This window comes from Porites lutea, chromosome 3 (assembly GCF_958299795.1).
Source record: "Porites lutea chromosome 3, jaPorLute2.1, whole genome shotgun sequence".
In the NCBI taxonomy this organism is placed as follows: Eukaryota; Metazoa; Cnidaria; class Anthozoa; order Scleractinia; family Poritidae; genus Porites; species Porites lutea.
Window position 1 is genome coordinate 37,707,801 of NC_133203.1, and position 22,299 is coordinate 37,730,099.

The 22,299-nt window shown below is 39.2% G+C and overlaps 1 protein-coding gene across 1 annotated transcript in view; it reads left to right on the top strand.

Annotated features, from left to right (window-relative positions):
- The window catches only part of LOC140932249 (sodium-dependent phosphate transport protein 2A-like), a 36,621-nt gene extending 14,692 nt beyond the window's left edge, over window positions 1-21,929 (top strand). Inside the window, exons 3-5 of the mRNA XM_073381874.1 lie at window positions 13,397-13,613; window positions 15,267-15,539; window positions 19,842-21,929. Coding sequence (XP_073237975.1) covers window positions 13,397-13,613; window positions 15,267-15,539; window positions 19,842-21,169 — 1,818 coding nt within the window. The 3' untranslated portion in view covers window positions 21,170-21,929. The remainder of the gene's footprint in view (window positions 1-13,396; window positions 13,614-15,266; window positions 15,540-19,841) is intronic.
- The last annotated feature ends 370 nt before the right edge of the window (window positions 21,930-22,299 follow it).

The following is a 22,299-nucleotide window of genomic DNA, read 5'->3' on the forward strand; positions in this document are numbered from 1 at the left end:
CTAGTAAACAGCATGACTTTGCGCATTTTAAGTAGCAATTTTTTCATTCTTCAGGAAATTGTAAAGCACTAGTCGATTGTTTTATAATTTCCAATCTATATTGAAGACCGCCGAATGATTTCTTTCGATTAATTTTGGTACTCTGCTCTGCTTTTGGCTTGTCACAAAATCGCACAGAACCTTGCGTAAAGGATAAAAAACGTGGCATATTTTGTTACATTCTACATTATAACATAGCGCGCGTGCTTGCCCTACACAAGTCCTATTGAGCCGCTATGATCAAAATCTTTATTTACGCACGCCTGTGCGTAAATAAGATGACGTGAGCATTTTTTTTTACCTGGTTGCATAGTTGTCGTCTTTTGAGCTGCAGTGCAGTTTTCCTTCTCTGTAAAATATGGAAGAAACTAGCGAAGAACTGCCCAATTTTTGTATCTGCATTGACCTTTTAGGTCGTGATCCAACAAGCAGCAAAAATAAAGCCGAATTAAAAAAAACTCGCAAGTTGCGCGTTTCGCAAACTTGTCGGAAGACCAGCTGCAGCAAATTTTGCCCGAAAGACATTCACTGGGAACAAAACAGACACCAACTGGTCATCAACAACATTTAAAGGTAAAATTTCCGTTTTTATTGTTGTTTTAAATTTGTTATGCACTTTTGTTATTTCCGGACAATCCGACTGAAGCAGGAAAATTTCTCTCGCAATAACAACACAAATTACACAAGAAGACATGGATTTATTACTCACAAAAACAACTGCTGCCAGGTCTTCTCAAGAAGCCGTAATGACGATGGCCAGCCAATGTCAATGTTCGTAAATGAATATAAGTTTAAAGACGGATGACAGTCGTCTTCGCTAAAAATATGTTTTCTGGATTTCGCCGAACAAAACGTAAACATCTTTTCAGCAGATCCAAACCATACTCCACGACTTCTTACGAACATGTTAGTATTTTAACTTTAGGTGAACTTTAAGACTCTTTTACTTTTGTTTCTGCTTATTTTCCGTTGATCGTTAACGAATAAAGAAGCAAACTTTCTTTCTCAGTTTTACAGAAAGAACATTTTCATTCAAATTAGACGATTGTGGCGTATTCGTAATCAGCCAATAGAACCGTTTGTTATTGTGTCGCGCGTTACAAGAATTTTGCAGTTAATCAAAAAGCAAGCATTTTTGTCAGCTATGTTATAAAAGAATTTGCTCATGCTTTTAGCTGTGCGTATATCGAGTTATGGATGCACTTGGGAAGTTTGGAGAGCATTCAAGAAGCTAGAGTTGCACTCGGCTATCGCCTCGTGCAACTCTTACGCATCTTTCGTGCTCTCCAAACTTCCCGCGTGCATCCATAACTCGATATACGCACGCTAAGCATGAAAAAATTCTTAATTTTCGCATTCCAAGAGCCCGGCAGAATAAATAGTCCTCTGAAGTCTGGAAAGGGGGACTCCTGATCCCGCATTCCCGCTTCTCTTTTTATGAAAATCTCGCATCCCGAAGTTATGTCATCGCTATCCCGAATATCGTTTTCTTTCCCAATATACCACATTCTTGCCAAAATTTTGGCGAATCACGCTTCCTCGGTAGCATGGTAACATGGTCTTGCCTGATCACAAACTGTGGCAATAACAAAACAGTTTAAAGATTGTTAAGCTTATTCAAAGCTATTACCAAGGGAGGAACTACGCACTCCAGTCAAAAGACTCACACTATCTTTAGAAAAACACTAAGCTGGAGTTTACTGAGTCACAATTCAATTCTCCATAGTAAGTTTATGTAGCTTCAGTTTAAGCTTCAGTTCACTCTTATAATTTTGGATCTGTAAGTCACTATCCGTGATAATTTAACATTCTGCAAAGAAAACTGACGAGCTGGGCCCAGCGTGATACAGCATTGCAGAACAACATTACACTCACGGACTAAAGAAAATCGCTTAGTTATTCAGATCCAGAAGGCACTTTGGAGAAAATTGGAACCCTTATTCAGCAGTAATAAAAAAGCTTTACGCTTCAAAAGAGGTCAAAGAAAATGCGCTTACATCAGAGGGCAAATCCTGCCGAGCAGAAAACAATAACTACAGTCAATCGATATGTATGTCATGACCTCTCAGTGTGAAACATGCGGCTAAAATCACATTTGCTCAGTATAAATGGAGAACCTCCCAGAGCATAATCTACCCAGCAGATAAAAACAACTTTATTGGAATAAACAGCATTTTGGCATGAGGTAAAAGTCGTGTAGGCCTACCACCCCCTTTTATTGCTATTATTGCTCGAATCCCGCACTGTATTTTTGTCAAATCCTGCGGAATCCCGGGATCCCGTTCCAGACCTTGGTCCATGGACAACTTGTCCGTGTAGGACACAAACTGTCTTTGACGTGCTTTTGTTCGAAGTTGAGTTTAACATAATGAATGAGGAATCACTTCGCTGAAGTCAAAGAAGACGATCTAGCGCAGGAGCCCATCATTTAATGGGCTCCTGCCTAACGTCCAGGGGCACCCAACGAGAATATAGTTCAAAACCACTTAAACATAGCATTGTTGAACGTATTTTAGTATTTAAACGGTAGATATAGGCATATTTTTATCCCCTAAAATGTTTCATCTGTTCGGGTTTCCCTAGCTGAAAGTCTAGTGATCCGACAATTATAGGGATCAAAACTTACCTTTTCGAAAATTTCAGCCAGAAAAAAGGTTCCCGAAAATTCTATGTGACCGTTTTAGGGTAAAAATCCGTTGAAATGGGCAATTATATCATTTTTGGGGGGTTCGAAAATCCTAGGAGAGGCGGGCAAGCAAGAAATTTAACAACAAATGTTCCGAAAATTCTATATCTCAAATCGTCTTCCGAACAGATATTTTCCAAAAATTGTCGTTGGGTGCTCCTGAACGTCGTTTTCATATTCATGAGAAATTTAGTTAATGAAGCTCAAATGTAACAGAAATTTTCTACTCTGTTTTGTAGGACGCAGCATCAAGTGCTACCAATGTTATTCATCTCAGAGTTGGGATGACTGTGTTCCTGACAACAATACGGATTGTTCTCCCGGCCTGGACGGCTGTTATAAAGTCCATGTGACAGTAGAGGTGAAAGGCAAAACCGGAAAGTCTTTTTTGAAAGGTTGTATCGACAAATCGGTTTGCAACGCAGATGGTTGCAAGACTGTCGTACCATTTTTGAATGTAAAAGTAACCGAATGTGAAATCAAATGCTGCCATAGTGACCTGTGCAATGGAGCCAAAGTACCGATGGTCAGCAGCTTGCTGTTCTTGACATGCGCCATCGCAGCTTTCCTCCGTTTAAAGGAGTAGTTCTGAATTCGGACTGACATATATGGAATTACAATATTTTGTTTTACATTTGCCCCACTCTAGTCTGTTTGAATTGATTTTGTGATTTTATTGCTTTTTGTGAATTAAATCAAATATTCTTTTGACATCTGCATGTGTCGGCCCAGGATAAGCAATAATTATGGAGCTGCCACTTTTACTTTTGCTGGATCTAAAATCTGGGAAAACATTCACTCTGAATTTAAAAAACCTCTCTTATAATAAGTCTATAAGCAATAACAACAACAACAAAACAACAACAAATTTTATTGAAAATCGGAAAATAACTAATTACATTACTTTCCCACCCGCAAATAGCTTATGAACTAATCGAGGCGGGGGGAGCTGAACACAATTTACAAAACAAGATTTATATATAGGTGGACTAAATAACAGTGAAGACACTACAATACAGTAAATAGAATTTAAACTAACATAAAACAAGGCATGTACATAACGATTACGAAGAGAGGCTAACCTAAAGTATTAAATAACTTAATAAGACGGGAGACTTCGACATAATCATCTTCTGACCGCAAAAAATTTAGTAATAATTCCTTTATTTTTTTACGAAAGGACGAACGTTTAAGTATTTTAATCGAATACGGAATAGAGTTCCAAATTTGAGCACCGATTCTCGTGAAAAAGGCATACATTTTATCGGTTCTAGAGAACTTAACATAAAACGAGTCGCTAGAGACAGATCTTGTTCTGTAGTTATGAATCTGACTTGTTTTAACGAACTGATTGAGAATACTAACTGGTGCTATCTGTCTGTTGATATCATACAATAAATAGCTACAATCTCTGAAAAATATGCTAGACAGGGGAAGGCAATTTGATTTGAGAAAGAAGGGTACGGCGTGTTCCTTAGACTTACTGAAGTAAATGAGACGTAAGGCCCGTTTTTGTAGAGTTACGATCTTTCTTGAAATGTCAAGGCACAATTTCCCCAACCACAAATACCATAAGTCAAGTAAGGGACAATTAATGAGTTGTAAACTGAAAGTAAAACACGACGCGATACAAACTTTACCTTTTAAATACCTCACAAGTAATTTGATTTCTCTGTCCACACTACCAATAATCATCTCTATTGTTTTTATATACAATCGTAAATAAGACTTAATACACTTTCCTTTTTCCGTTTTACGTTGCTAGTAGTTTTATTAAATGTCTACGCTAGTTAGTTGCAGATGACAGTGTCCAACTCACTTGGCCTCTGCGCACACTCTTTATCATTCTTGATTTATGTGATTTGTTTTTCTATGTTTTTCCTGCTTTTGTAATGTATTGCTATTTTTGTAGTTACCTCATGCAGGTGCACCCCACAGGAATTTTTAAGAAAAAAACTAAAAACAACAACAAAGCATGAATACAACTTTCTTAACCGATTTTAAGCATTTTGGGAGATTGCTGGGAAACATTTACCTGTTCCTCACTCCCAGCAACACTGTACCATTTAGGTGGTTGAAAAAGCCTTTTAAATGGAGGGTAAACGAAAGAAAACCATAAGTGAGTGTTGCTCAGTTCGTACTGTTTCTCCGTAAATTCCCCATAAGAGTATGGGGTTGGACATCCGGGCATTGAAGCATCCCTGTATACTAAAACTTTGTTCAGTTCCCTCGAGTTATTCCATGAAGGAGTTAGATCGTAACTGACGAAAAGTTGGAAAACACATATATCCTCCTAACTGTATGGTCAGCCTTACTCAATTAATCTCACAGGAATCCATAACCCTCCTGGACGCAGCAGACTTGACATCGCAGGTTTGCACTGCACTGATTTCCGGTACAGATGTAAGGACTGTGATGCAGAGTATATTGGTTAAACGGCAAGAAATCTGGGCACTAGCCGGCTAAATGAACACCGGAGAAATAAAGCCTGCAAATTCAATCTACAGTATTCAGGAGGGTTATGGGTTCCTGTGTCGGCCGAACACGCTAAAGATGCAGATCACTTCGTCGACTGGGCCAGTGTAAAACATGTTGGCCAGGAAAACAACCTGCTTCCACGCACGGTCCACGAGGGCATAAACATCCTTACTCGGCGACCAACAAGAGGGAAAGGGCCACCACTTTCATCCAATTTTATATAGAACAAATTTGCAGCCTCATTAAAAAGAGGCTGCAAATAACAGCAAACGTCACTGATAAAGGGATTCGGATGGGTTCCGGAAGCTCTGGATAACTTTCAATAAATTGTTGGTGATAAAGAATATTGCTGTGTTGAATTTATTTTTGTTTGCAATTAGGAAAGCAAATGGTTTTGACGGCGTGTTTTTAAATATGCCCAGTTAATAGTTTATATAGAGGTTAAATCAAAATGAGGCTTAGAATACGTTCTCGACGTACAAATCGAATGATCCAGTTTTGTAGCTTTTTGTCATCTTCGATTTTTATGGGACATTTCCGAGTTCCCTCGGGCATCTGTTTCAAAACGAGGTTAAGTGCTCAGATTTTGATAAGGAAATGATTTTTCATTCTCATGCAAATAACTTGACTCATTTTTACAAGAAAGGTTGTGCACTTGGCCTCTTTTTGAAAGTGAGGGTTTTTGGAAATCGGAAGTGGCCTATTGCAATAAAGGCTTTTGATCAGATTCTATAGAGTGTCCTCCTACGTTGATTTTGAGATGCTAATAAAATAGTAAACATTTAATGACTAGTCCCGAGGGAAACAGTTAATTTTTAAACATTGAGATTTGAGGGAAACAAAATTATCTGTTTCCCGAAGGACCAGTCTTTCAGCGATTTGTTATATATCTGGAAATTTTGAAGCTGGAAACTCATTAAACCTCGCTGTAGCGGTGTGCATCAATAACTCGATATACGCACGCTAAGCATGTACAATTCTTAATTTTAATGCCTCTAAGTATATATGAGGGCCTCAATGGGGTGGTGGCATTTACGGTTATCGACTAAAATTTTGGCCCTTTTACGGTTATCGGTTAATTTTTTTCAGTTACGGTTAACTATGAAGTTAAAAATTAATTTCTTTGTTTCAAAGAGTTAGATATTAATAAACGTGTATTTTTTTGTATCTTTAAAGCAAAATAAATGTCTTAGGATCATCTCGGGATGAAATAAGTTATTCTTCTGAAACTTTTTAATATTTCATAAATCATGCTTTTAGAGTATTCCACTTCTAATATCATTTTACGTATAGAAATGTTAACTATGAAAAAGTTTGTCATCTTTTGCATCTTGACGTGATTTCCTTTTCTTCAGTGGCTACTGATTCGTTCTTCGCGTCGCTTTGTATTTGCTACCCTCTTCTCTTTTTACTAGGGTCTTAACCCCACTGAAGAACAGATTGAACAACATGGACTAAAAAAAGAACAGGGATACAAATTAAGACTCGAACATTTCTGTGACTCTCACATTTACGAGTAGCCAAGCTGAGAACAGGGGCACCCAACGAGAATACAGTTCAAAACCACTTAAACATAGCATTGTTAAACGTATTTTAGTATTTAAACGGTAAATATAGGCATATTTTTATCCCCTAAAAATTTTCCATCTGTTCGGATTTCCCTAGCTGAATTTCTAGTGATCCGCAAATTATAGGGATCAAAGCTTACCTTTTCGAAAATTTCAGCCAGAAAAAAGGCACCCGAAAATTCTAGGTGACCCTTTTAGGGTAAAAATCCGTTAAAAATGGACAATTTTACCATTTTTTAGAGGTTCGAAGATGCTAGGAGAGGCAGGCAAGCAAGAAATTTTGTGACAAATGTTCCGAAAATTCTAGATCTCAAATCGTCTTCCGAACAGATTTTTTCCGAAAATTGACGTTGGGTGCCCTTGTGAGAAGTACGCGGCTTCGAAGATCTTAGCCGCAGTTTTCTAATTCTCTTAAAATGACACGACTCTTTGTTTAAAATAGAAACAAAAGTTAAGCTATTGCCAGTCACTGAACTAAAATTTTTTGTGAGCCATGAAAAGGACCATTCCTAATAAAAGACATAAAAGTTTATTTGAATAGAATCTTCGTGAAAAGCAAAACTAGCAGAAACGGGAACGTAAAGAGTGACGGTCAAAAGTCAAAGTAGCCGCGAAATAAGAAACACAACCGTTCTAAGTGAGTTTAGCACGTTCCTCAAATTATCAAATCTAAGGAGCAAATTTTTTTTACGGTTAACTCTTTTTACTCTATTTACGGCTAACGGTTAAAACTTTTTAATTTTAACGGCTATCGACTAAATTTTGGGCCGTTTTACGCCTAACGGTTAACCCCATTGAGACCTTCATATATCTACGCCTTTGGCAACTTTCCCGAAAGTATTGAATTGTGGTAAACTCGGCTTTAGATGAGCGTCATCTGAAAGACTGGGCGTCTGTGATGTTAGGAAGATATAATTTAAAACCATGTAAGGTAGTCTATCGCTCTCTGATTCGGTGGCCTGCCTTACTTAATTCAGGGGCACCCAACGACTGTTTTCTGTAAAATATCTCTTCGGAGAAGCAAATATTGCCCAGAATTCTCTATTAAGGACGTCTTTTCAGGACGACCGTTCCATTCGTGTACAATTTTCGATTTTCTGAAATTTAATTTTTTATATTTCACTCCCCAGTGATTGAAAAGACTCAAGCTTCCCTAGCATGGCCGAACAGATACAAATTTTACAGCGACGCTTAGAAGACCGTGATTTTCCGGGACAAAAGCATTTGTGTCGTGGCCATGTTGTGCCCACCCGTTACGGTTTGTGTGTTACGTGTCAGTGGTCCTTACTCTTCTCTTTGCCCAGTGCGTATGTTCTACCGTATGTGTGAGCTTAGTCCTGCTCCTGATACCTGCCCCCTTCTTTTTTTATCGTCCCGGTCAGGGAGATTGCGACCGGTCCTTAAGAGTCAGTTTGTTTCTGTTCGTCGTGCTAGGTTGCGCGCTGCGAATGTCCCTCAGGCCCATTTGTTTCGGGTCATTTCTTTTGTCGGGGAGGGGCATCTTGGGCCTTTTCGTTGGGTATTCCTGGGGAACTTATCCAGGTCTTCGGGGATTGGCGCTCAGACGCGTATAAATGTTATTTGGATACCGTAAAATTCCGAAAATAAGCCCCTCCATGTATAAGCCCCTCCAAATAAAGCCCCCCAAAATCGTAACGCAAAAAACCCTCCGTGAAATCGCCCCTCCGAATATAAGCCCCCGGGGGGGCTTGTACTTGGAATTTGCCCTCGAATACAAAGTAAAACAAAGCAAACAAGGTAAATTTCCTCCCCACTACAAGCTACCTTAATCGATTTTGAAACGCGAATTTCCCCCCGTGCATAAGCCCCTCCAAAAATAAGCCCCTCAAAAAGGGCCTTTGAAAAATATAAGCCCCGGGGCCTTATTTTCGGAATTTTACGGTATCTCTATGCCCCTTAAGCTGCAGGTTTCCGAGGGCATGGTTGATCATCTTCTCGCTGGTTTAGCCTGCTCAGAAATTGGTTGTTTGGCTGGTTTGGCGGGCAGAGAGGTTGTTATTGTGTTGTCGCTTCGTCTGTCTCTTGTAGGCGGTTTCCCTAACAATAAAACCTCTCTCTGTGCCAAACAATCAGTGTCTCAGCGTCTTTTATTTGTAGTATTTAGTTTACGAAGAAAACTGTTTTGTTTTTAGGTACCAAAAATAGCTAATTTTCTGAGTTCGCAGTGGGTCAGTACATGTATGAAATGTTACCCTGTGATTTTACTGTGATTGCACAGTCCATCAAATTGCAAAGTCAAAATAGCGAGGTTTTACGAATTCTTATTTACACTAGGTTGAAGATAAATAAAAAACAAATCGTTGTACAAGTTTCCAGCCCCGCAGCATCTTTCATTTAATACAGCAATTTGAATTTCCGAGTTTTCACAGTGCGTGACACCAAAATAGGAATGCTGCCTCGTTGAAAAAAGTCTCTCCTCTTGATTTTCAGCAGCTTAACCATTTCAAGTATTAAAAGATGTGTTTACGCACGCGTATGCTAGCTCTCGAGTGGAAAGAAAGAGGTTTTATAGAAAAAGTGAACTCCAGATGTTTTTTTTGATTTCCGGCGGCCATATTCGGTGGACCAAAACTGTCTGTCTTGCTTGCAAGATTTTGAATATTCCAAATTTTGCAGGCAAGATTTTGAATTTTCGAAGTCTTGCCGGACACGTGTAAATCTGGTAATTTTCAAGATATTTATCGCGATGTCAAATTGCGTACGAATTTTGTCTACCAAAAAACTTAACTTGAATCTTAACACTGACCGTTTAACCACTTCAAATGGATCAATGAAGACTTAATTTTTCATAGGTACTTATCTCTTGCATAATTTGTTTCCAGTGTTCCTGTCGTGAGTTTCTTGTGCTTTCAGCAAAAAATCTATCTTTTAATCTTGCCGCCAAGATTTGGAAAATTCAAGATCTTGCAACTCACACGAGTTAACTCACCACCCTTAACTCACTACTACTACTAACTTACCACCTAAGTATGAAGTTTACGAAGAAAATTAATTCAGGTTGTGCCATAGCAGGAGATGAAACAGACAACTGATCATTGATGAACTATTCAAGCATGTAGCAATATCATCATGCATCAGTTATCGTTTGACTTTGAGTTGATATGAGTAAAACACGCGAGTGAAAATCATGCGAGAAGAATAAATCAGGAAATGTGAGGCTGGTAAAGAAAGGTGACTGCTGGGAATTAATATCGCAAAATAAAGAGACCAGAAAAAAAGGGAAATGATACTGCCGCGTATTGTTTAATGAAGCAAGGCAGTCTATTTCGTTTTTAGTGAATTATTATGGTAATTCGGGGGCACCCAACGAGAATATAGTTCAAAACCACTCAAACATGGCACTGTTGAACGTATTTCAGTATTTAAACGGTTTTTATCCCCGAAAAGTTTTTCACCCGTTCGGATTTCCTAGCTGAAAGTCTAGTGATCCGAAAATTATAGGGATCAAAACTTGTCTTTTCGAAAATTTCAGCCATAAAAAAGGCTCCCGAAAATTCTAGGTGACCTTTTTAGGGTAGAAATCCCTTAAATGTGGGCAATTATTCCATTTTTTAGACCTGGTGGCTATATGGCCGGTAACCGCGGTTAAGGTTTTTAAAATACTTAATGACAGGCAGTTCTGTCTTTTAAGTAAATTTCACAAATCGGAAAAACCCATCTAAATCAAACTATCATTTGTCATTAAGGAAAGTCAAGAGATCGTGAAACGCTTTATAGATCTAAAGTCTAGCTAAATGACCGGCAGTCCTATATTCTCAGTAAATTTCTCTTGACTTTTCTTAATCGACATATGATAGTTTGATTTAGCTGGATTTTTTTCGATTTTTGAAATTTACGGAAAATATAGGATTGCCGGTCATTTAGTGTTTTGAAAACCTTGACCGGCGGTCGAGCTAAAGCTAAGGTTTTACAAGTGTCACAAAACATGGTTTCGTCTTCTGAGCACAGCGTAAACCAAACGCTAGACTTGAGATCTATAACTTGACTTTTGTGCTACTGCCGTGTAGCACGGCAAGCCTTGCCGTGCTACACGGCAGTAGCTCGACTTGGTTTCAAACGTCGTGCTACCGCCGTGCCGAACTCAATTCATAAATTATAAATACATTAGAATACATATAAAAGTTTGCTAAACCTTTTCCCTTTTTGTGTGTTTTGTTTCCGGCAACAGCCGTTCTATTCGACTGAATTAAATTCGACGTCTCAAACCAAGTCGTGCTAGTGTCGTGCTGCAGTCGAACTAGTTTCGAGCCAGCTTAGCACGGCAGTAGCACGACGTTTGAAACAGGCCTGACTTCGAGAAGAACGGAGCTGGGCACGGAAAGAAAGAAATATGGTTTTTATCCACCTGTCGCCAAACTAAGGCTTTGGACGAAGCCCTGGAATGTACCTTGTTGTTTAAGATTTCATCTCAGAGTTCGCAAATACGGCACTAATTATCGGTAGGACACATCGATTGCAACTGCACCCCAGAATATTGGGAAAACTTTGGGAGAACAACTTCGAATGCATGTTGGCGTTTATTTCATTGCAGTGTTCATTTTCCATGTTTAGATATAGATAAGTAAAGCACCCCAGCGTCTCAAAAGCCCTATAAAAGGAATATGCCGGTAACAATCTTTCTGTGCGTCATTGCCCTCGTATGAGCTCGGTAGAGCGTGCCTTCACTGAGGAACAAACGTGATTTGTCAATGTGCAACCGAGACAAACATATGAGAAAAGACGCGACCTAAATGACATATTTATCTCAACAGGACGTGTATTAATGGTACAACACTCGAACCACTTCTAGCGGATAGTAAGGACACTTCTCTATTTCTTTACGCCGTATTGTATCCCGAAGGTCGAAGATACCGAGCTTGACAAAATGCTTGGCTCTTTATACGACTAGCCGATACGAACATCTATGTAATGAAAGAACTAGTTCATTCTCTTGTCCATACCACGTCAAATTAGACGTAATTTCCGTTCATTGCTTTACTACATTTTAATAAAAATTTGTCAGATTTGTCTAATTAAACATAATAAAAACTTCTATTGGCCAAATGGAATATGGTAACTACATTCCATTCACGTTAATCAGTTTACCAATCCTGATAGTCCACGGTTTTGTAGCCTTTACATTTTAACTAGCCTTTGGATTATCCCTACCGATTCAATTCAACAGTGTTGTGAAACGAGTTGAAAAGCGATGTCGTTTTACCACCCTCGTTCAAACCTGTTTTAAAACAACCCGCTGATTTGTTGCAAGACAGGTCTGATATGGGTTGTAAAACGCTCCTCAACATCCGGGTCCTCAACAGCGCTATCGGTCAACTTGTTTTACAGCAATGCTGCAAGACAAGTTTGATGTTTTTTGTTGCCTGTTTTATCGTACCATTACATCCGAATGATCCAGTTAGAGTCAAGACTGACTGTTAAACGAAAGGAGCTCTTGGAAAACATGACTCGGTTCAGTTATTTATAGCAATAGTTTTTATATGCGGCTCAATTTTAGACAACGTTACTGTAGTTAAGTCCACGAAGAAAATATGACCTTATTGTTATATAAGCTCTTATCACTGAACTTGGCTAGAATTACTTAACATTCCACACAAGCGTTACCTCATTTAATCAATATCATGATTCAACTTTGATTTGTTTTGCAGAACAAGCAGAAAGCAACTTTGCATATCATCACGAATTATGCAATCTGATTGGCTATTGTGCTTGTTATCTCAAGTGTGAGAGTGAGTAGCCGGCCGGCTCTCTGAACAAAAACAAACAATGCAACTTTTTAGACTCTTTAAGAAATCGTTTATTGCGGAATTAGGTAAATAAATTCAAGATGCTATTTCATGAGGAAAAAATGTGCGCAGAAAATACGGAATTAATATTAAATTACAAGAAGTATAAACTTGTTGTTTTGGTGACAAACAACAACCGTTACGTGAATTCAAGCTATGTAAACAAAGACTTACTTCTATATATTTTCATCAAAACTCATAGTTTAGAATTGAAGGTGATTAAACAATTGGTTTCAACTAAAACAACTAGACTACTCGTTCTCGTTTTCAAAGAGTCAAACAGTCAACTCGACTCGTAGAAAACTCGGCGAGCTTCGTAGTGCGGGTGATTAGAAGTGTTAGGAATGTTTAAATTAATTACAAGGAATATGCATGAATATGTATGCGGTTCACGTCTATACGGTAGTTTTGCAGGAGTTTTGCTCTGGGTCTTCAATCCTCAAGGCCCTTCCTCGCTGAAAGCTGTTATATAACTACCTCCGCATGGCTGCATTGTAGCTCCTCCTGTTTTAAACATAGAACGAAGGTATTTTTTATTAACACAGCGAAAAGCTAACCATCCGTTGTAAGGACATGCTTACTTGACCAAGAACAAGTACGCTACGCAAACATCACTCTTAAAAACCACATCCTGATGGCGCTGAACAATAGAGCCGGCCTCTTAGTATTTGCCCTGTCAACTCATTCCTTTGTTCCCTATTCTTTATATTCGAAGAATCTTCCAAATCTCGTCATTTGCACCATGGCGGACTTCTCGAGAGTTTCTTCCAAACACGGAGACGTGGAAATGGCAAATCGCAACGGACATTACCATGCTGTAGGTTCCATATTCTCTTTGGTCATTTTTCAAAGACTTTGACTTGTTGGAAACATTTTTGACGTCCATAAATGACTTTTTGCAGAACGAAAACAAAGGGTATCTAGCAGACCCCGGAGAAAACGCAAGAAATAAACCCGGGTGGAAAGGAGATCAGGTTGAGGAAGATTTTGATCCTTGGGCTCTGCCGGAACTTCAGGATCTTGGACCAAAATGGTCTGGTAAGTTTCGTGTCTGGTTGTATTCTTCGTCTAACTTCGTCATACTACAAAAATTCTGAAAATGAACCCCGCGAGTTAAAAAAACTTAAACGCCACAGCTGATAACGGAACTTCACTGAAAATGGGAATAATGCTGGAACTAGTATGTGATATCATAAATGTAATGAGATGACTCGATACTGTCGCCCATCGGTCAAAAAGGAGGAATCATCTTACGTGCAAATTGATCAAATAACAAGAAGTTAAGTTTTTAGCATCGTCATAGTAAACTCAGTTGTAGTATCAATATTAGGAAATGGAAAGTATTTTACAGCAGCTCAGTTACGGCTTATTAAAATGAAGTCAAGGGATGTATTTCTGAAAATAATGATGATTAATAATTTATGAACTTATTGTGCTCAGCTTAACATGAGAATGATCAGCTGCGCATTACATCTACATTATTTTAAAAGAAACAAATAAAAGATAATGCATTAAAAATGAAACATAAAAAGAATATATATGCATGCAAGTAAGAACTGAATATAACATTGCTCACCAATATAAAGTTTTAAAAAGATAAATCAGTAATCGCACGAAGTTCTTTTGGAAGAGAGTTCCAGAGCCTTGGCGCTGCTACCATAAAAGCTCTATCACCTAACGTCTTCGATCGAGCTGCTGGCATAGAAAGTAAAAATACTATCTGAAGATCTAAGGTTATATAAGGACGATTTAGGAGCAAGGCCGTGAATTGCTTTGAACGTAATAAGCAGTATCTTAAATTCTATCCGGGCTTTAACGGGAAGCCAATGCAGACCACGAAGAAGGGGTGAGATGTGGCAGAACCTAGGGGCATTACAAACTAGCTTGGCTGAGGCATTCAAAACTCTCTGCAATTTGTTAAGCTGGTAGTTGGGCAGCCCATACCAAAGACTGTTACAATAATCAACACGAGATGTAATAAATGCATGGACAAGCATTTCCGTTGATTCTCGAGACAAACACTTGCGAATGCGTTTGATATTATGCAAATGGTAAAAGGCAACACCACATAACTGCTAATATGAGTTGACATAGTGAGCTGCTCATCAAACCATGAGCCTAGGTTTCTAGCTACTGTTACAGGACAAACATCAGTCGACCCAACCCTAATGCAATTGATGTTAACCTTGGCCAGCTGCTGCCTAGTACCTATTATTAAAAATTCTGTTTTATCATCGTTTAACATAAGAAAAACAAAGAAAAATAGTAGAAAACGGAAATACCATGTATATAAATAGAAATACCTGTATAAATTGTTGTTATTGGCATTATTTTCCCTTTTTTTGGCGCTTACTTTCTTGTCATTTAGCAAAAGACTCGTTTCAACTAGCAAAACATGTCACATACAGAGAACGACAACTGATACATAATGCAAACGAGAATAATGTTTTCTTGTCAATGCCGATGTAACAATGTCAAATTATAACCTCACATCAAATCACATCAGGGTTTACAAATGCCTTGAAACCTGTTGCTAACAGCAATGCTTTACCAACAATTGCGACTTCAGTGCCGGATCCAGACCTTGAGATAATGGGGGTTGGGGGAGGGGACCGGTCTCCAAAAGAATTTTTGGATCCGCCATTGGACTTATGATTGTGTGATCAAATCTTTCTCTTTGCTGACCGACAGAGCTCGACTGCAAAGGAAAGTTTCTTCGCGTCGCTTTGGCTTTTACCAAAATTGTCCTACTCCTTGGTCTTCTTTACTTGTTCATCTGTTCGTTGGATTTCCTGAGCAGTGCCTTTCGCCTGTTGGGAGGAAAAGCCGCTGGCGAAGCCTTCGCTTCGAATGACATTCTGAGCAACCCCGTGGCTGGCCTTATGATTGGCATCTTGGCAACTGTTCTTGTTCAAAGCTCGTCCACTACCACTTCCATCGTGGTCTCAATGGTGGCTGCTGGAAGTAAGTTTTGTATTTTACAACAACATTGTTGCATGGTCCTGGAAGATATTTACCAGACTTTACTGTAATTTGTCTAACGTTTTAGCGCGTCCAATTGCTTCCAGTGGTCACGTATCTGAAAATAATTTCAGCATTTTTAAAATCAACGCTGTGTAAGCAGAGGGTTTTATTGATTTATGGACCATAGTTTCGTCATAGAGGAAAAAACCCCTATATTTTGTTACTCATCGAAAAAGCAATACAAAACACTTATTTTAAGTTGATATTAGCCTGGTAGCCAATAACCAACAACGCTGGAGTTTGTCCGGCTTGAACTGTAAAAAAGCTATAGAGAAGTCAATTGAAAAGTCTGTTCCTTGTTTGTTTTTCTCCCAAGCATTTCATTGATCAGTTTTGTTACAAAACCAAATTTCAGAAATAGATACTAAGTTAGATTCCCTTTGTCGCTCATTTTGTTTTTGGAGTTTCCTAGGGTATTCTTCATTCTGTTTATCATTTTTACTTCTGTACTTGTACTATTTCAAGTATAAGGCTGAAATTTTGGTTGGAAAATGATGATGTTTTGGTATGCGCCTGAGAGTGCCTTGTGTAGATGGATAACCGCTCATTTCGCTCCGGTTACTTAGCCCCCTGCCTTAGAACGAGGAATATTATAAAGAAGCGCGCTTGCTTTGGTTTATGGCTTATAGAACGAGGAGCATGTAGAGAGCTGTTCCAAAATCTAACCAAGGCATAGGATTGGTCGCAATTCAGTTCCGGCCCCTTTCGTTTTATTTACTATGAATATATTGAAGCAAGTTTCTGATCCTTTCTGTGTGAAATATCACAGTTCTAAGTTTCCCTTGCCATTTAAACAAATAGTGAATCAGCCCGTGGTCTGTCGACAGTCCAGCTGTTAGGTCCATTAACAATCGTAAAAACAAATTAAACTGGATTTCCCTGGTTGGGCCAATTTATCAATTGATTTGAACCAGAACATCATGCCACCTGTAATCACTCTCTGATCACGTGTATCAGAGTTCAAAATCTACGGTTGTCTCTTCCATCCAGTTCTTATGCTCTATCAAGCGACAATTGTCGCGGCTTGTTGCATACTCACACACTCATCAACTTTTTACGCTAACCAGTTTGTTATCACACGTGAAAGTAACAACTGGTTAAAGCATTTCAGAATATCCCAAAATCTTTCGCCACATGTCTAGTCCCTGGGCACTTTCCTCTTTCCCAATCTTTTTCCAAATTACATAATAAAATAAAGTGAAAACATACGGCATACCTGAAGCGCTCACTCCCTCTTGAATAAGCCATTTTACTGAAGTTCCGCTTGTTGTGTCGAATTTTATGTCGGTATGGAGAAGAGAAGTCGATACGTCACTTTGCCATAGTAGCAAAGTTTCTGGATGACAACAAACCGAAAACGTGAATTCGCACTATTTCAAACTTCATCGATCTCATTCAATTTCATTTAATTTGTCAAATGTTGGCGAAAATTTCTGAGGTTGAATTCGAAAGGACCGTATCTAAGTTTAGAAAAAGAACAAGAAAATTTTTGTGTTGTGTTCACCTACTTTATAAAGCAGGGGCGTCAAAGTAGTAAGTTTCATGTGCAACGACAGCTAAGAACTAATTAAAAAAAATAAAAAACGTGATGCACGTGCAAAGTTTTGCTAATCTAGACCTATCAAGCCAGCTATTTAAGCGGAGTTTAGCCAGTGTTTAACTACCCTGGGTTCCAGAGGATATTTTTTTCTTGTCGATACTGATCGTTTGCGGTGGAGCCGCGTCAACGAGACGCGAAGCGCCGAGAGAAAAAAATAACCTCTGGTCACAGGAGCTACGAGTCTTATTTCCATGCAATTTTAGGATCATATATCTCATCAAACCGGTTTGGAGCTGATGTGCATGTTTGTTTTCATTGACGCTGACAACTGAGATTTGATGCTACGTGACTCTCTACGATGCATGAAAAAAGAATTGCGCGAAAGCTTACGTAGAAAAAAAAAATGCTATAAAAATTGTCACATTTCAAGTTTCAAGTATATGAAATGGCCGAAGTCAGCCGAGAAGTACACACTCGGTATGTTTTTAGAAGTCAACAGGATAAAAAGAATTTCCGGTCCGCGACACTTGTATTACTGTACCAGGTCAAACTAAATATTGCCAGGCAAAACGGCTATGCCAAACAAAACATATCATTCTGCTGCATTTTTTAGCAAATAAACCGCGCCGCGAACTATCAGGAGTACGAAAAAAAGAAAAACCTTTTGCACCTAGGTTTTTTTTTGTACTATCCGTGAGAATGCAGAACTGAGACCAGCAAGACAAAGCATAGCAGGAAATCATCACATTAAGTCAAAGTACGTTCTTCGGTAGGAAAAATTCAAACAAAGCTTCTTCCTCGAGCAACGTTGATTCAGTTGTCGAATGTTCGCTTACTGCGCTTTTCACAAACATGCGAACTCTGAAGTTCATAAGCCGCCTTCACAATTGCGTTTTTCGCTGCCGTCAATCATAATTACGATCACAAGCAACGAACCTGGAAACACAGAAACACACAAAACGGATCGAAATCCACCAATCAGAAATCACAGACCTTGACCTTTTGAACCCGTTAAAGTAAAGTTGTGTTCCCTGAGAGGTCCGTTAAGATGATTGATGGCAGCGAAAAACGCAATCGTCAGTTGGCCTTTGAACTTCAGAATTCGCATGTTTGTGAAAAGCGCAGTAAATTATTTCGAAGTTTATCCAGAGATTGCCACACTTCCAAAAATAGACATGAAAGCCGAGATCTCCGAATTACAACCCGGGATTATATTGTTTGTTACGAACATCGCAAGTGCAACCGGTTTTGAATCTCATGCGATGAAGCTTTTCAATGCAGCCAGTCAAGTTCAATGTTACAGCGTTAATTCCTTGCGAACATGGGAGTAACCAATCGGCGACCCACTTCAAATTCTGAACTGATTTCTCACATGGAAATGAGGTTGCTTGCTTGTGTGACCAGAGGTCCGTCTTGGGAGCCTTATCAAACCGTAAGCACGGTTTATTTCATATTAGGTATTTTGAGAACGGACCTCTGGAGCCAGGGTAGTGTTTAACAAAACCTCGTTCTGACCCATTTTCAGTTTTCCTAAAACGCTTCTATCCTAAAACTATTTATCGTGAATAGTTGCTAGAAGGCATAAGGCGCATACAAGAAACGTGGGACTGTTTTTGAGGACGAATTTAATTGATCCAGTCTCCTGCGAATCCTCATATCCAGGTGAAAAGTAAATGGAACACGGCTTTTCTGGTCGTTGCAGTGCAAAATTTCCGGGAGCAAAGGAACGATGATCTGAAAAGGTAGTCCTGTTTTTCCGCACGGAATGTTAATAGCAGAAATTTGCGTTTCATTTATTAAAGCCAATCTTTGATACCAGTTCCAGGCTTTCGCGGCTGTTTTTCGGTAACAGCCCACTTATGTGAATTTCAAGTTTAAATTTTAGGAGCCATTAAAAAAATACTTTCTCTCGGTATAGCTCTGGCCCTGAGAAAAGGCTAATTTTGTTAGCCGAAATATTGGCCTATAATATATCAGCCCTTTGCCGTAGTCTCAGCCTTGCATTCAGTTTTGTTCCATTTTACACCTCAAGTGACGTCTGGCTACAGCATCTCTTTAATTAGTTAGAGATCCGGCAAGAGGAACCGGTCAGTTTTATTAACGCGTTGCGTGGACCTCTGTATTCAAACAGTTTTTCTGTGTGACTGGTAAGCACAATTCCTGAACAAAATTTACCAACTCTGAATTTCACTTTACCAATTACCCAAACCATGAACCGAACGGTTTGCCCAAGTAAATGGTAAACAACCAACAGTTCCCAAAAGGCCAAAACAGTCTCAAAAAGTGAAATTCATTACCGTTACAACATCAGCCGTGTCTCATGACAGCAACCTTAAATGATGTTTCACCACTGCACTCGATTCAGTTTCCCGACTGCTTATCGCTTCAGGCTGAGTGAACATCTAATTCAATAGACCTTATTTTAGCACAAGTTGTTTTGAATACAACTGATTTGAGTAAAGCTTTTATAACAGTTATAAGAGAATAGTAGGTCGCGTAGGAATGAAGTAAAGGAACCGTGTTGTTAGTCCCTGGCATTCTTATTACTTTTTTGACTCCTGAATAGCAATCGCTAGAATCCCCATACAGCCCCTTGTTGGGCAAATATAATTGACACCCTTAAGCTAGGGCTACCTCTGTTTTCAAACGTATTTCAGGTATTTATGAATAGTGAGAGATTAACAGAGAACTTTACCTTTCAGTTGTGGATGTTAAGCCTGCCATTCCAATGGTAATGGGAGCGAACATTGGAACATCAGTCACCAACACCATTGTCTCCTTGGCTGAAGCTGCCGAGCGAAATGAATTCCGTCGTGCCTTTGCTGGAGCCGTCGTACACGATATATTCAACTGGTTGTCTGTCATTGTATTTTTGCCTCTGGAAGTAGCTTCCGGCTACTTGCGCCGGCTAACTGGAGAGATCATTGACTCTCTCAGTCTCAAAACAGATAAAGGTGTCAACCAAAAGTTGTTGAAAACAATAACGGAACCATTTACAAAGCTTATTATTCAGTTGGATAAAAAAATCATAACGGATATTGCCCTTGGAGACCAATCTGCTGAATCAAAGTCTCTAATCAAAAGTTGCAAGCCGGAAAATGTCACTAAGGTGGTCAATAAGACTGACTTGGTCAATGAGGGTAATACAACTTATACAACTTATAAACTTGTGAACGAGTCGTCTACAACAGATCCTCCCTGCTTCCTTTTTGCAGACACTCCACTGAGTGACACAGAAGTTGGTGTCATAATCCTGGTGATAGCTATCGCTCTTCTTTGTGTCTGCCTTATACTAATCGTCAAAATCCTTCATTCCATGCTTCGCGGTCAGATGGCCAAGATCATCAAGAAGACCGTCAACGCAGACTTCCCAGGGCCGTTCAAGTATTTCACTGGTTACTTTGCCATCTTGGTTGGTGCTGGGTTAACAATGTTGGTTCAGTCCAGTTCCATCTTCACCTCCGCCCTTACGCCTCTTATCGGTGTCGGAGTGGTGTCTCTTGAGCGCGCCTTTCCCCTCACTTTGGGTTCAAACATCGGAACAACTGCAACGGGCATTCTGGCAGCCCTGGCAAGTACCTCAAACTTGGACAAAGCTCTCCAGATTGCCTTCTGCCATCTGTTCTTCAATATTTCTGGTATCATATTGTGGTATCCAGTCCCTTACGTTCGCAAATTGCCTATCAACACGGCAAAATTCCTGGGCAACAAAACTGCTGAGTACCGCTGGTTTGCCTTGGCTTACCTGATTTTTGGTTTCTTCCTCCTTCCTGCAGCTATATTTGGCTTGTCATTGGCTGGTTGGCAAATCCTGGTTGGTGTTGCGGTCCCAATTGTTCTCCTCTTGCTTTTCATCATCATTATCAACATCCTTCAGAGAAAAGCCCCAGACGTTTTGCCAGAGGCTCTCCAAGATTGGAAATGGCTACCAAAATGGACACGATCATTGGAGCCTTATGATCGTGTGTTTAAAAAATTGGGTGCTGGAATTAAACGACAGTGCTGCTGCGGTAGAAATCGGGAGGACTAAAGTGAAAAAGAAAACTCCTGTGACAGCTACAAGCTAAGGGGAAATTATTTGGGTCGGACACAGCTCACAAACACTAATGAGGGCAAAATGATCCTTTTCATCACTTTTACAGTAGCGTGGGTCGAAATTATGTATATGATATTAAAAGCTGTAAAGTCCACACTTTTAAAAGTGAATTTTGTTGAAATTTTTGTTACAATTGTTTCAGTTATCATTCTGGTTATCCATGGCTAGCTTTGGGCGACCACTGGTCACACGAATAAATTACATAAACGACTTTTAAATACAGATTTAATTCAAGATGTAGAGATCCCAACATTTTCAGACAATAGCCAATCAAAAAATAACGTTTAAGATAAAATAGTAGCAGTAATTGCTTAGTCTTCCTGGCGTTTTTACAACTCGGATTTAAAATAAGGCATGTATTGCCGATATAATCTCTAAAACCAGTAATTGTCTATTGTATTTTACTATAATAATGGTTGCTGAGTGAAGTAAGATTCAGTGAATACCTGCAAATAAGAACCTATTTTTTTGAGGTCTGGCAAAATAGCTTCTTGTATTTTTGATGATTAAAATTGCAAATTTCTGCCGGGAGGTTGGTAAAACCATTTAGTCCTCGTTTGCGGGTGTATTTTAGTGAGTATAAGTTCAGACATTAATGGCTTAACTTTATTTTGAAACATTCCTTAACTCTTAATTGTACTTAGTAGTTCTTGTCTATTTCGAGAAATTCAGCTCGTTAGATAACTGAACTACCCTTTTAAGTTTATTCGGCATTTGTAAAGGGAGAGGCTCAGAGTAAAAGGTTTGAAAGGGGAGTGTTCTTTTACGAGCTGTGTTAAGCAAAAGAGCAAGATAAACTTCCAGTTGGTAGAAAAGGATTCTTTTAAAGATTATCGCAGAGAAGCACCTTTAGGACGTTCATTCCTGAATTTATTAATGAGGTCCAGTTCTCGGCCAAAAAATTTCTTCTTTCCGTATGTTCCGTGTTGTAGTCTTATTCGCTCAGAAGCCTTTCAAGCTAATCCAGCGAGGCCTGCGAGAGGACCACGTCCTCTACTATTTACGGGTAGTGATTAGATTCTAACATCCCAAGGAATTTCATATGAGCTTGCAAGTGTTCTGAG